Below are 14,800 nucleotides of genomic sequence, written 5' to 3' on the forward strand. Positions count from 1 at the left end.
TTAAACGTTGTACCGGGTGAGAGCCTTCAGCGCTCCCCATTTGTCCGGCCAAGTAGTTAATGCCATCTGCGTCAAATCTACAATAAGTCACGTCAAAAAAAAAAAAAAAGTTTAAGTCCCATGTAATAGGGTAGGGTAGGGGGCGAGTCTATTTCAAATCCTAGAATCCACGTGATATGAATTAGTTATCGATGATCCAAAGTTTTCATCTCAAGCTCCTCCGTGCTTCGGAAGGCACGTTAAGCCGTTGGTCCCGGCTGCATTAGCAGTCGTTAATAACCATCAATCCGCACTGGGCCCGCGTGATGGTTTAAGGCCCGATCTTCATATCCATCCATAGGGAAGGCCCGTGCCCCAGCAGTGGGGACGTTAATGGGCTGATGATGATGATGATGATGATGATCCAAACATGCAGCGCCGTCATACCTTTATTCTTAACTTTTCATAACATAACATAACATAACATAAAGAGCCTATATACGTCCCACTGCTGGGCACAGGCCTCCCCTCAATCAATCGGAGGGGGTATGGTACATACTCCACCACGCAGCTCCTCTGCGGGATGGTTTTTTTGTTTGTTTTGGAGGTGTTTTTACGGCTAATAGCCGGGACCAACGGCTCAACGTGCCCTCCGAAGCACGGAATCATCTTACTTTTTCGGACAATCAGGTGATTCAAGCCTGAAAAGTCCTTACCAAACAAAGGACAGTCTCACAAAGTAATTTCGACAATGTCCCCATCGGGAATCGAGCCCGGACTTCCAGATAGTGAGCCTAACGCTCTAACCACTAGACCACGGAGGCTGTTAACTTTTCATTGGACATTTATTCTAAACCAAATGTATGGCACAACAAAAAATGTCATTGTGTAAAATGTGTAACAAAACGTATTATCGAAGGATATTTTATTTCAAAGACCTGCCTACGAAATTCCTTTTATCTTGTAAATGTGTATGATCATTACCCTTCGTATTATCGGGTTACAATTTGGGTGCGATCGAAAAATATAACGCAATTTGACATGAGGATAAAATTGCTATGGCATATCGTTGGCATATGTAGGTATTTACATGCGATATCTCGACGTTTTTACGATCTTTGTACATAGTCGTTCAAGAATGTACGAATATGATTAGAAAAATGAAAAGGAAGAATGAGAACGTAACGTAACATAATTGTTTATGTTACGAGGTTTTACAGTTTTACAAAGATAAGCGCGCGATAGCGGTGCGACTAATGAGGTTTTATTGCGTTTTTAGGGCATAGAGTAGATTTTTTTTGGCGGGACCCAAAAGAGTTTTTGACCGGGAGTCTTAGTTGGTGTTCTGTCATATTTGACAATGCTCATTCGGCGAAAAATGGGATCAGGCAAGTATTATAGTTTTAACATTCTTATCAAATCAAATTAAGCCGGTTAAACACTAGACCCAGCTAAACTCCCGACAGTTGATGTATCTCCAACCATAATGGAATAAGTATGAGCCAAACTTGTATTAAATTGTCCCTTGTTATGTCTACCAATACCCTTCAGGCTCTATCATCCTAAAACAACATGGGAACGGCGCTTGAGAATTATTCAATAAGTCTTTCCTAATAACGGGTGATTTCGAATAATATTAAAGAGAATTGGTCGTATATTTCCCTTTATTTTATTCACGCCGTTTGCAAGGAAAGTGCGGAACGATTATTTCTTGTAGATCTTTTTTTTTAGAAACAACATTAAAAATACATAAAACCTTCATATTCGTACCTTAAATATATAATTTCTGGTTCAGGACTTTTTGGCGGGAACGGAAACGGGACGGTTACTTTCTTCATTGAATAACCTCAATAATTAATACGAAGTGGTGTTTTGTGGTTAATGATCGCATTAAATCAGTCAGAAAACATTTGCGACAGTGTTATTATATCGGAATATTCAATAAACAAAGTGTACCTATCTATATTCGCTTCATGCCAACAAGCCGCTTCATAACTCGAAAGTTTATGCGGACTTTTGAGTTTATTCGTTTGGGGTTGGGAGTAGGAGTCTACTCCGAGGATGGAGGCTTAGGTTTCATCATCATCGTCATCATCTTTCATCGTTTCATTAATCATCATCAAGAAAAAAAATACATAAGACATGGCTGTATGGGCATAGTTCCCTTTGCCTTGGCCTTCGGGGAAGACCAAAACAAAAAAAAATCTGGTTAATAAGACAACTCGTTGTGCCTGTGCCCATATTTGCTTGTTTCTTATTGCGTACTCAATAAAGTTTATTTAACATAATTATTATATTCACGTAGTCCATAATGGGGTAGACAGAGCCACACGTAATCAGAGAGCAACTTACAGGCAATTTTGATGCGAAATCGTAAAATGTACAATACTTATGATGGCAACCATGCGCGACCGTATTGGCGTCACCAACAAAAAGTACGCAGTTGGTACAGGTGTTACACCCCGGACAGTTCATTATAAACAACCTCGTTTCACACAGACACTACACATTGACATTATCGTACACGCGCATCTGTGTGTGTGACGTCTGGCGCCCATACGATTCAAGTCTTAAACTATGTTCGACGGGGGTGAGGAAACCTAGCTCAGCCGCTGGCGGGGAGCGGAGAGTTGCCGTTCTATACGTAGTATTATTTTTTATTCTATGCTGGTGTCTGTTGGTTGCGCAACCATGTTATGAAATAGAGTCCGAAAGAAAGGGTCCTCCAAAAATAGATACACTATAATTTATCACTGTTACATAATACACAAGATCACACCTAATTCCCATTGGAGTCGGAGTTGGTGGTGGTGGTGGTCGGCGGGGATCCGGAATATCGCTATTAATTGACCTAAAAATATTATTTTATGACCACGTTATGCATTTTACACAAAGCGTTAAGATTGTTCATGTCCACTACGAGTATCTTGATTGTAAACCATGATTACAAATTCCATGTCTCTCTTAGTATGCAACATGTACGCTTGACTCTAAATTAATGAGATTGGATCGTTTTCACTGAAGCTCCTCTACATGATACACGTAATATATTATGATATGAATTAGTAATTCATGCCCAAACGAGACTGGGACCTTTGTCACCCGTCATAGCTTAACATTTACAGTAGTTCCAACATCGAATAGACTATTTTTACTGAAGTGCTCTATAAGCTTTGGAAACTGAGCACGGTTCTCTAGGAATTTAATTACTTCCGTCAACTGGCTTCCAATTTGTGAAAGAGGAAAAGAAGCGGTCCCAGAATACCTCCCTAATAGCTTGATATCATTCAGTCCTCATTCACGTTATTCCGAATGTTATTTAAAAACAAACAATAGAATGTTCGCGCTGACCTAACGTTTCCTTGTTATTGTTTAAAGAAAAAAAAAAACGACAAAAGTTTCGCATTTCGTACATTTACTCTGTTCTCTTGGACGAGGGCGCACGCGAAGCTTAATCCGACATCAGTCGAGCTTTATCATCCCCTCTTGTCTTTTGCCGTTTACATTTTCTGACTGTAATTTAACAAATAGAGCAGAACCGAGTGCTTGACAAACGGGACCTTTTCTTAGATCATTAGGCACCTAATTTAATTGCGTCCGGAAATCTACGGGGCCACAGAGTGCGTCGTGGGCAGAATCTCATTAATTTCCCAACGAATTAAATTACTAAGTCGAGGGGTCAGCCAGCTAAATGTACGTAATATAATAAACATGAAACGAGCCAGCTAATGTAAATATGTACGTTTGTTGGGCTTCTATGTCATCTTGTTTGTCGTAATTGTTTGGGTCAGCCTTTGGGAAACGTTACAGAGAAATATTAAATAAGTTTACAAATTTTTAAAGTTATTTAAGAATACTACCTATTTCTACTAAAAAAATTATAATTATTATAAATGTTTCTGTGAAGTGACTGTATTTATTATTCAGATAGGACCAATCCTAAATGGCTCCATTACCAAGAAAATACTTAATTAAGGACTGACCTTCACTCATACTTCTGTAGACAGTCGTTTCCTTTGTACCTTAGTATATTCTGTGAGGGAATGTATAAAATATCCACTTAGGTAGTACCTACTTCGTAACATTTCTTTGCATAAATATAATAAACGTCCAGCATTGGCAACGACAATACATTATTCCCCACGACTGATCATTCCTTTTGCAAAGCGACAAAAGCCCTCTTAGTGACATTTCCTTTCATACTTCAGCCCATAAACGCTTACTACCATTTTACCACTTTTTTCTAAGCGAACGCAACCCTTTCGTCCGTACATCGAAACTTATTCATATGGCATAAAATACGTATGTTGCTACCAGTTACGCGTGACCTTTGGTTGTGTAAAAGAAGGTTCTTCAAAGATGTAAAGATACACACACAAAAGGGAGAATGGAAGTTCAGCTATGAATGGTTCTGTTGCAGCTTTCGAGAAAAAAGGCTCACTACGACCCATTTTTCCGAGCGTTTTTAGGCGCACCCCAAAGATTAGTAATACTAGCGTACCCCTTAGAAAAATATTCTTATGAAAATGCGGATATGAATGTTTCGTTTGGATATTGCCTGAATATATTCGGTGGTCCAATAAGGGATATATTTATAATATGAACAACGCGAATGAAATGTTTCTGTTCACGTATTGTTGAGCATGTAACAATACGGTGAAATATATTTGTTCAGCGGGGTATTTTTAGGAAAGAATGGAACCTGTATTGTTTGAGTTACGCACTTGGCTTATTATTACAGTCTGGAAAACTTGTCTCGAGAAGTTATTAAAATGGAAATCTTTTGTTTGATCAGCAACTACTGGAACAGCTTTTTATTTCAGTTCGACCCGCGTCCGTTAGTTTGTCACGATCCCGATTTCTTTTGAGTTTCCCAGCCTCGTTAGTTTTATGCTGAACAGAACAGTATTTTACATGCAGAAATGAAAAACGACATTTGCTTAAATATTCAAATTTATTTTTACTTACACTGACTTTCAGTTCACTTAGTACAATTTATATACAAAAAGTTTAATTATATCACAATCAAATTAGCAACGAGAATTACATAAATCTGTACCGTCGGTGAAAAGTAATACAACTCGAGTTGTATCACTTTTGAGTTATTAGCACACACTTCATGTTCAAAAAATTCTCTTTCTTTCTGTCTAATTCTCGTAACTGTAGCTATTATAAATACGGAGATAATTTTTGTGTTTAGTGATATAAGTACTGTTTGTGAAGGATTCATGCTGTTATAACACGTGTAACATAATTCATCTTAACTTGCATTAAAGTGAAATGAAGATTTTCACTAAATATTTTGGTGTAAGTAAATGCAACTCAACATATATTAAAATACACGCAATCCTTGAATTCTCACAGTCCGTGTTTAATGATATAATTTTAGTTGTAACATCAAACACCAAATTTATTTTTTCGTGAAAAGTAATATAAATTAATATATATCAAAATATTTCAGAAAATACGATCTTAGATATCAATAACGTGTCGTGTATAATGATACATACAAGTTCGATGGCATGCGCCACCAGTGTGTATCCTAGGGTGACCTCCGCATAAACCTGTCTATGGGAAGACATTTTGTCTAGAGCCACAGCAAACCATATCTGATCCGCATTGCGAATGGGTATAGGTTAAGTTAGTACTTCAGACCAAACCGTGTTTTTTCTCTTTCTGCTATAACCACCTTGTAGTACTTAATTACAGTACCTCAATAAGTTGTGGGTCCTGATCATGGCGTCGTTATCACCATGGCAGGGTTAGTCAAGAGGTATTTGAGATTTGTCATAACTGTCGTTAGTCTCCTTCCCTTAGCTCGAAGCATAGCTGTTTTACATAGTTTTCTTGATTACATGCAGGTTAAGCGGTGGCAGATTGAACGCTGCCTTCATTGCTAAGGAGGTTGTAGACGTGAAAATAATGGCTCCAAATATTATCGAGCTCCAATTAATATGCAAGCCATTCAATACACGCTGGTTAGATCTTTTATGCAAGCGCCGGTAGTGGTATTTTTGAACCTACACAGCCGTAGATGACAGCTCGGCATCGGCAGCATCGGGATCTGCCACATCTTCTCAAGAGAAGATTACCAGTTTCTCAAACACGTTGAATGGTGTAAATTTGTCGAGCTTTTTCATTTTTATAAAGGGAATAACTGCTCTGAACTCTTGAGCACCACCAGTAATATTTGTTTTCTGTATTTTGATTACATAAGAGAGAATTACGCACAGGACTGTGAAAAATGGAAAGAGGAAGGGGAGGCCTTTGCCCAGCAGTGGGATCTTGTAGGATAGATTAGATTAGAATAAATAATTGGCAACACCACGGGCACAACCCCTTAATTAAACCAGGTCACAAAGTTTGTAAAGATCCCAGGAGGTATTTGAGCTTCTGAAAGGAGTTAGTTGGCTTACATAGTCAATAAAAGCACGCATAATGGACCACTTGTGTTTATGCGGAAAACTGAGCCCATTAAAATAACATTACATATGGGACATTCGAGTATTCATTGAGTCAAGTCAGGGGCCTATGGCGGCTCAGTTATAACCCTGACACCAGGGTTGATGGGGTTGGTAATTCACCTCACAATCCACACGATAGAAGAAGAAGAAGATGGGACATTTGCCCATACATGTTGTGCCGACCCCACCTAGAGTGAGATAAGGGCAGGAGGATGATTATGATATAGTGGGAAGTTTGCCCACTTCACAATAGTGGTCCATACGCGAGGATACGCGGAAAGTCCCCCACGTGTGCTTACGTGTAGAGTTTTGCGGAAACGAGCTCATTTAGCTTAACCATAACAAACCATGGTCCATGGTGGTCATGGTCATGGTCTGAGGATAGCCCTGTGTAACCTATAGGTTTGGAGGTGAACCAATGATCTTCATTTTCACTACCTATTCTCATCGTCAACATTGATTCGACTCCGTTTATCGTTCTGTCAATGTTGCGGGCTACCATTAGACCGGGAATTTTGATAATTCGAAATATCGAATTTTACTTTACTTTAGGGGATTTTGATTGTGGAATGAGTTGTGATCTTTTAAATAGTTTCAGCAAGAAAGAAGTAACACTTACCGGTTTGTGTGATTTTGGTTTAAAAGTACGTAGGTACATCACCTTTATCTCCAGGCCATACTGCCAGGCTAGCCCGAAACATTCCTAATGACCAGTCTTAATATGATTCCTCTTACCTTCATTTGTTAGGGATGGAAATATTATCATAATTGAATTTGTAAGATTTTGACTGCAAAAATGAACCAAAAGTGGTTTTGATTAGGGGCGTAGTGTAGTGGACAAAATGTGTTTGTAGTGGGCAGCAGTGGTGGTTTTGACCGGTTATTTATGAGTTTTGAGAGTAAAATCATAACAAAAATATCTTATTATCGCCACCTTACACTATATATACGTGTACCATCTTTATATGTATTTATTATTAGAAATTCGTAAAAACATGTATCATTTTACACAATAAAACCGAAAAAATAAGTCATGTTAAACCACTTGACACAAATTCGTTACAGTTTATCGTTTGTGTCAATTGATATAAGTTACGTTTCTTTACTTTTTAAAGAAAATAAATAGAATTCTGTACCGTCGGTGAAAAGTAATACAAGTCCAAAATTCAAGTTTTGAGAAAATCGAGTTTAAAGTTAAAAACATTCTAGCTCGCGACTTATAGGGAATAATGGAACAGAAGTTAGATGTGTCGATAGGTGATGATGGAAGGTTTCTTTTCTAATATTTAGTTATATTTAGAACCTAAACAGAAATGGTAGAGGATCGAAATAAATTACATGTATCAGTTGACACCAACTTTTATACTGTGTAAATTGATACAAGTCTACTTATACCTTTTTACACACATAACTATACAAAAGTAATCGTTGATATATCATATTTCAATTAATAATTTTACAGTCTTATTCTACAAAAAACAAAATGTCTTAAAAGAAAGTTTATTTCATAAAGTTGTAGAAAGGCAAAATTCTATTTATTTTCTTTAAAAAGTAAAGAAACTTAACTTATATCAATTGACACAAACGATAAACTATAACGAATTTGTGTCAAGTGGTTTAACATGACTTATTTTTTCGGTTTTATTGTGTAAAATGATACATGTTTAAGGCCGCCTATTGTGCTTATGTTTTATTCGTATGTTTATGTCCTTTGTATATGTTGTTGTGCAATAAAGTATTATTGATTGATTGATTGATCGATGTTTTTACGAATTTCTAGTAATAAATACATATAAAGATGGTACGCGTATATATAGTGTAAAGAGGCGATAATAAGATATTTTCGTTATGATTTTACTCTCAAAACACATAAAATAACCGGTCAAAACCACCACTGCTCCCCGCTACAAACACATTTTGTCCACTACACTACGCCCCTAATCAAAATCACTTTTGGTTCATTTTTGCAGTCAAAATCTTAAAAATTCAATTATGATAATATTTCCACCCCTAACAAATGAAGGTAAGAGGAATCATATTAAGACTGGTCATTAGGAATGTTTCGGGCTAGCCTGGCAGTATGGCCTGGAGATAAAGGTGATGTACCTACGTACTTTTAAACCAAAATCACACAAACCGGTAAGTGTTACTTCTTTCCTGCTGAAACTATTTAAAAGATCACAACTCATTCCACAATCAAAATCCGCTAAAGTAAAGTAAAATTCGATATTTCGAATTATCAAAATTCCCGGTCTAATGGTAGCCCGCAACATTGACAGAACGATAAACTGAGTCGAATCAATGTTGACGATAAGAATAGGTAGTGAAAATGAAGATCATTGGTTCACCTCCAAACCTATAGGTTACACAGGGCTATCCTCAGGGTAGGTCTTATCACCTTTACCATGGTATGTTATGGTTAAGCTAAATGAGCTCGTTTCCGCAAAACTCTACACGTGGAGGACTTTCCGCGTATCCTCGCGTATGGACCACTATTGTGAAGTGGCCAAACTTCCCACTATATCATCATCATCCTCCTGCCCTTATCTCACTCTAGGTGGGGTCGGCACAACATGTATTGGCAAATGTCCCATCTTCTTCTTCTTCTATCGTGTGGATTGTGAGGTGAATTACCAACCCCATCAACCCTGGTGTCAGGGTTATAACTGAGCCACCATAGGCCCCTGACTTGACTCAATGAATACTCAAATGTCCCACATGTAATATTATTTTAATGGGCTCAGTTTTCCGCATAAACGCAAGTGGTCCATTATGCGTGCTTTTATTGACTATGTAAGCCAACTAACTCCTTTCAGAAGCTCAAATACCTCCTGGGATTTTTACAAACTTCGTGACCTGGTTTAATTAAGGGGTTATGCCCGTGGTGTTGCCAATTATTTATTCTAATCTAATCTATCCTACAAGATCCCACAGCTGGGCAAAGGCCTCCCCTTCCTCTTTCCATTTTTCACAGTCCTGTGCGTAATTCTCTCTTATATAATCAAAATACAGAAAAAAATATTACTGGTGGTGCTCAAGAGTTCAGAGTAGTTATTCCTTTTATAAAAATGAGGAAGCTCGACAAATTTACACCATTCAACGTGTTTGAGAAACTGGTAATCTTCTCTTGAGAAGATGTGGCAGATCCCGATGCTGCCGTTGCCGAGTTGGATCCCAGTAGGACCTTAAACCCAAAAGTATGTACGATCATCTACGGCCGTGTAGGTTCAAAAATACCACTACCGGGCCTTGCATCAAAGATCTAACCAGCGTGTATTGAATGGCTTGCATATTAATTGGAGCTCGATAATATTTGGAGCCATTATTTCACGTCTACAACCTCCTTAGCAATGAAGGCAGCATTCAATCTGCCACCGCTTAACCTGCATGTAATCAAGAAAACTATGTAAAACAGCTATGCTTCGAGCTAAGGGAAGGAGACTAACGACAGTTATGACAAATCTCAAATACCTCTTGACTAACCCTGCCATGGTGATAACCACGCCATGATCAGGACCCACAACTTATTGAGGTACTGTAATTAAGTACTACAAGGTGGCTATAGCAGAAAGAGAAAAAACACGATTTGGTCTGAAGTACTAACTTAACCTATACCCATTCGCAATGCGGATCAGATATGGTTTGCTGTGGCTCTAGACAAAATGTCTTCCCATAGACAGGTTTATGCGGAGGTCACCCTAGGATACACACTGGTGGCGCATGGAATCGAACTTGTATGTATCATTATACACGACACGTTATTGATATCCAAGATCGTATTTTCTGAAATATTTTGATATATATTAATTTATATTACTTTTCACGAAAAAATAAATTTGTTGTTTGATGTTACAACTAAAATTATATCATTAAACACGGACCGTGAGAATTCAAGGATTGCGTGTATTTTAATATATGTTGAGTTGCATTTACTTACACCAAAATATTTAATGAAAATCTTCATTTCACTTTAATGCAAGTTAAGATGAATTATGTTACACGTGTTATAACAGCATGAATCCTTCACAAACAGTACTTATATCACTGAACACAAAAATTATCTCCGTATTTATAATAGCTACAGTTACGAGAATTAGACAGAAAGAAAGGGAATTTTTTGAACATGAAGTGTGTGCTAATAACTCAAAAGTGATACAACTCGAGTTGTATTACTTTTCACCGACGGTACAGAATTTTGCCTTTCTACAACATTATGAAATAAACTTTCTTCCAAGACATTTTGTTTTTTGTAAAATAAGACTGTAAAATTAATAATTGAAATATGATATATCAACGATGACTTTTTTATAGTTATGTGTGTAAAAAGGTATAAGTAGACTTGTATCAATTTACACAATATAAAAGTTGGTGTCAACTGATACATGTAATTTATTTTGATCCTCTACCATTTCTGTTTAGGTTCTAAATATAACTAAATATTAGAAAAGAAACCTTCCATCATCACCTATCGACACATCTAACTTCTGTTCCATTATTCCTTATAAGTCGCGAGCTAGAATATTTTTAACTTTAAACTCGATTTTCTCAAAACTTGAATTTTGGACTTGTATTACTTTTCACCGACGGTACAGAAATAATGTCTATTTAATTACATCAATGAGTATGATTTTATATACCACTTTTATACTTATGAAAACTGAAGCATGATGCTATTTTACAAATAGTTATTTCAGTTATTCTGATCACGAATCCTACAACACGCTAAGCGCCTATTTCACCACCTCGACATAAGCTGATTGAATGAGAATCTTATTTAAGTAATCGTGTAACAGAAACATACGGTAAGTTGCTTACCTGAGTAATTTAAGCAGAGATTGGTGCTAATTCCTGTAAATACCATCTAATTTTATTTTAAGTTATATCTGTCATTTTCTTATCCGCCGAAAAGGAAAGGGACGGGTAATTGACAAGCATAAAATTTATGGAACACACGTCAATTTTAAGCACAAATCTAAAACAACCGTCTAAAAATTCGCCCGGGTTATTCATTTATTTACTCATTCTTCCTAAAATTAAGAGCTGTCAATCATCCGTCCCTTTCCTTTTCGGCGGATAAGAAAATGACAGGTATAACTTAAAGTAAAATTAAGAGATGTCTGCAGGAATCGGGGCCATTGTGATCCCATGGAACTCCCGTAATAAGGTTTGCTATATACACGTAAAATCGAGCGAAGTTCATGAGATATTCACGCATCTTTGTTTGTAGAGTTGGCACAGATAAATTGTAAAGTACACATTTTGCTTGCAATTTATCTTGTCGAGCCGCACTCGAAATAATTAAAACGAAGGTAGTGAAATTGGTCCTAAAATATTCAACAGCAATAAAAAATCCAGTGGATCTACTCAAAATATACACGCGAGAACTTTTGCCTTGGTGGTTTTTTAAGAAGAGATTAAAATCAAAATTGCGTAAAGCAAAATGGCGGCTGAGTTGTGCGGCGCGCGCGACGCAAGTGCTGACGCGGGGTTGCGCACGCAGGAACGGAACTCGTGATAATCCGCGCGCGTGATCGCGCAGAAGTGAACATGCGTGCACGCCGCGTCGCAGTCTGATATGTCCGTTGAATGGCGTACACGCAAAGCCGATAGATACCTTTCAAGAAAAATAAATACACATTAATAATAATATACTAAAAGCAAGTAAAATTACACTTATCATGTTCATTAAGTAATAATTTTATCGAAATTGGAAATTGGTCTTGTATCTTACAAGGATTAATTCATGAGTCTTTATGTTTGCTTTTCGAAGTTCTTAATTAGTTAACTATAGAAATATAAAATAACTATGATGATGAAGCGGTCAGGTACGCAGGATATATTAAGGTGCGCAGACGTTCGCGCAAAACGCAGGCGCACACACTCGTCAAAATAACTATATCACGGTTGGGGTAGTCAGAGGTACGCCCAACGTAAGACGAACTAAGTGGCCTCGCGTTTCGAGCAACGTGATAGGTAAAACCGCATTGGCATATAGAATACACATTTTAAGTCATAGTTCAGGGCCGGTACTAGGACTTATTCGAACGTGCCTCCTGTAAGACTGTGCGGGAGTCCATTGGTTCAAGTTGAACGTTTTTAGTACCTGGGCCACTGGGTTACCGAGACTCAATGTGACAACTCGGACATTGAGAGGGAGCGTAGGGCGCTGGCTGTCCGATGCAACATGTTGGCACGCAGATTTGCACGTTGTGGCAAGCAGGTTAAGGCGATGCTTTTCAAAGCTTACTGCCAATCTTTCTACACGTGCAGCCTGTGGGTCAACTATACGCAGAAGGCGTACAGCGCGCTACGTGTGCAGTACAATGATGCGCTCAGGATACTGTTTGGACTTCCGCGATTCTGTAGCGCTTCTCTCATGTTTGCTGAAGCGAGGGTAGACTGCTTCTATACAATAATGAGGAAGAGAGGCGCCTCGACCCTAAATCGAATGTGTAAGAGTTCGAACAGTATCCTGAGTGTGCTGATCGGCAGGTGGGACGCGCCTATGTTCGCGCGGTGGATGCGATTGCACAAATCTGGCAATCGTTAACGTATTTTGTATTTTCTACTAACAATAGGTTAAGACTGCATTTTTACTAACAACTATGGATTGTAAATCTGAAAATAAATGAATATTATTATTATTATATTTTATACTCACTTAGCAAAGATCCCTCTATCATGGTGGTGGCGGATCTTCTCGGCTAAGGCGTCTAGTGAAGCGGCACTAACATCTCTCAGCCCGTAATACTGCGTCAGATTGTATTCTACCGCCCAGTGCATCTCCCCTTTAGTTACGTCTAGGTAATACTGTGTGTAGTCCAAAACCTGCCAAAGATTGATTAAAGTTAGCAACTTCACTGAATAGGCTAGTTCCCAACTAGTCAAGTCAGTTGTTACATACTAAACGTCAAAACACGAAATTACCTCTATTATGGAATTTGTATGTAAAAGCACATTATGACTACAAAAAAATAAAAAAAAAACAAAAAAAATAATAATATAGAAAATAAAAAAAATAAAGAAAATAATATAATTATAATATGTCGTATAGAAAAACGTAATACTATTTTCTTGATAAAAAGTAAAAATTAATAAGTTAAACAGAAAAAAGAAAATGTTTTTTTGTCAGTTTTAGGTCTGTCTTTATTTAGTAATAAGAATTTCATAATTTAAAATTTTCTTTTTAGGTACTTCTGGATAAGTCTTTCAGTTTATTGTATTTAAGTAACTGTTGCTTATTACAGTGAGTACTTGTTTCTATTGATACACAGAAAGATCAAAAGCAAAAGAAACTATTAAGAAGTCCCGCAGTCGCAGCAGCGCCATTTTGGTAGTTGGTATCTGTATAATATATAATAGAGTACTTTCCAACTAGTCAACTTTACTTTACTCGTTACTCGTACTAGTTACCTTACTAAACGTCAAAACACGAAATTACTATGGAGTTTGTATGGAAAAGCAACCTGTGACGTCATAGACAAACGTGACAAAATGTGGCACTTATTATTACATTTTCCATTATTAAAATTCATAAATATGTTAAAAAGAAAAAGAAAACGTTGTTTGTCACCTTTAGATCGATCTTTATTTTGTAATCAGAATTTCATAATTTATCTTTGATGAAACTAGGTACCCAATTATTGTGACTTGTCAATTATTTCCATGAATACAAGACTTCTTTCGTAGAGCGTACTTTATTTCAAACGGAATTGACTAAATGAATATTATTTTCAATAACTAATTGCTAACTAATTGGTTCTATGATTAATTTAGTAGGTATGTTATTTTGTTGGTCTATGAGGGATTTATAAATAGTAACTGCTACTTTAACAATGTGGCCAATTCATGATTTTGTTATTTCTTAAAAAAATATATATATAAGAAGAAGAATAAGAATAAAATAAATTTATTTATTTATTTTATGCGAAGTTAATGATGTATGCAATTAAAATGATAGTTTCGCATTTTATACGAATATACCTATACTATCGTTTGATAGCAATAGAATTGTCAATGATAGAAAATAATCGATCTTCCTTATCTCGACTGATAAGCTTCGTAACATTTGGCTACGCTGAGCACACAATGTCTTGGGCTGGGATCTAGTTCAAAATATTTTTTTTTGTACCTATTTTTAGTGTTGTAATCCCAACCTGTTCCGTGAGCCAAATAAATAAAATAAATATAATGATACATCACTATACTAGTGAATGTCACAACACTAGCTTACGAACGTACTTTGACGTATCTTGACATGTCTTACCGTGCATTGAAGCTACTAAGCTGTAGGCTCTGCACGATAACCGTGCGGCGCGAATTATATCGAGGCCTTCGACCAATAGCCGTTTGATGTC

General features: G+C 37.1%; 1 protein-coding gene across 1 annotated transcript in view; it reads right to left on the reverse strand.

Moving 5' to 3' along the window:
* Positions 1–11,036: 11,036 nt before the first annotated feature.
* LOC126381297 (acid sphingomyelinase-like phosphodiesterase 3a) overlaps positions 11,037–14,800 on the reverse strand; it is a 91,067-nt gene continuing 87,303 nt past the window's right edge. The window contains exons 9-10 of the mRNA XM_050030800.1: positions 13,105–13,271; positions 11,037–12,057 (exon numbers count right to left, since the gene is read on the reverse strand). Of these exons, the coding sequence (XP_049886757.1) occupies positions 11,847–12,057; positions 13,105–13,271 (378 nt within the window). The 3' untranslated portion in view covers positions 11,037–11,846. The remainder of the gene's footprint in view (positions 12,058–13,104; positions 13,272–14,800) is intronic.

The sequence above is a fragment of the Pectinophora gossypiella genome, unplaced genomic scaffold (genome assembly GCF_024362695.1).
Source record: "Pectinophora gossypiella unplaced genomic scaffold, ilPecGoss1.1 Pgos_43, whole genome shotgun sequence".
Taxonomy (NCBI): Eukaryota; Metazoa; Arthropoda; class Insecta; order Lepidoptera; family Gelechiidae; genus Pectinophora; species Pectinophora gossypiella.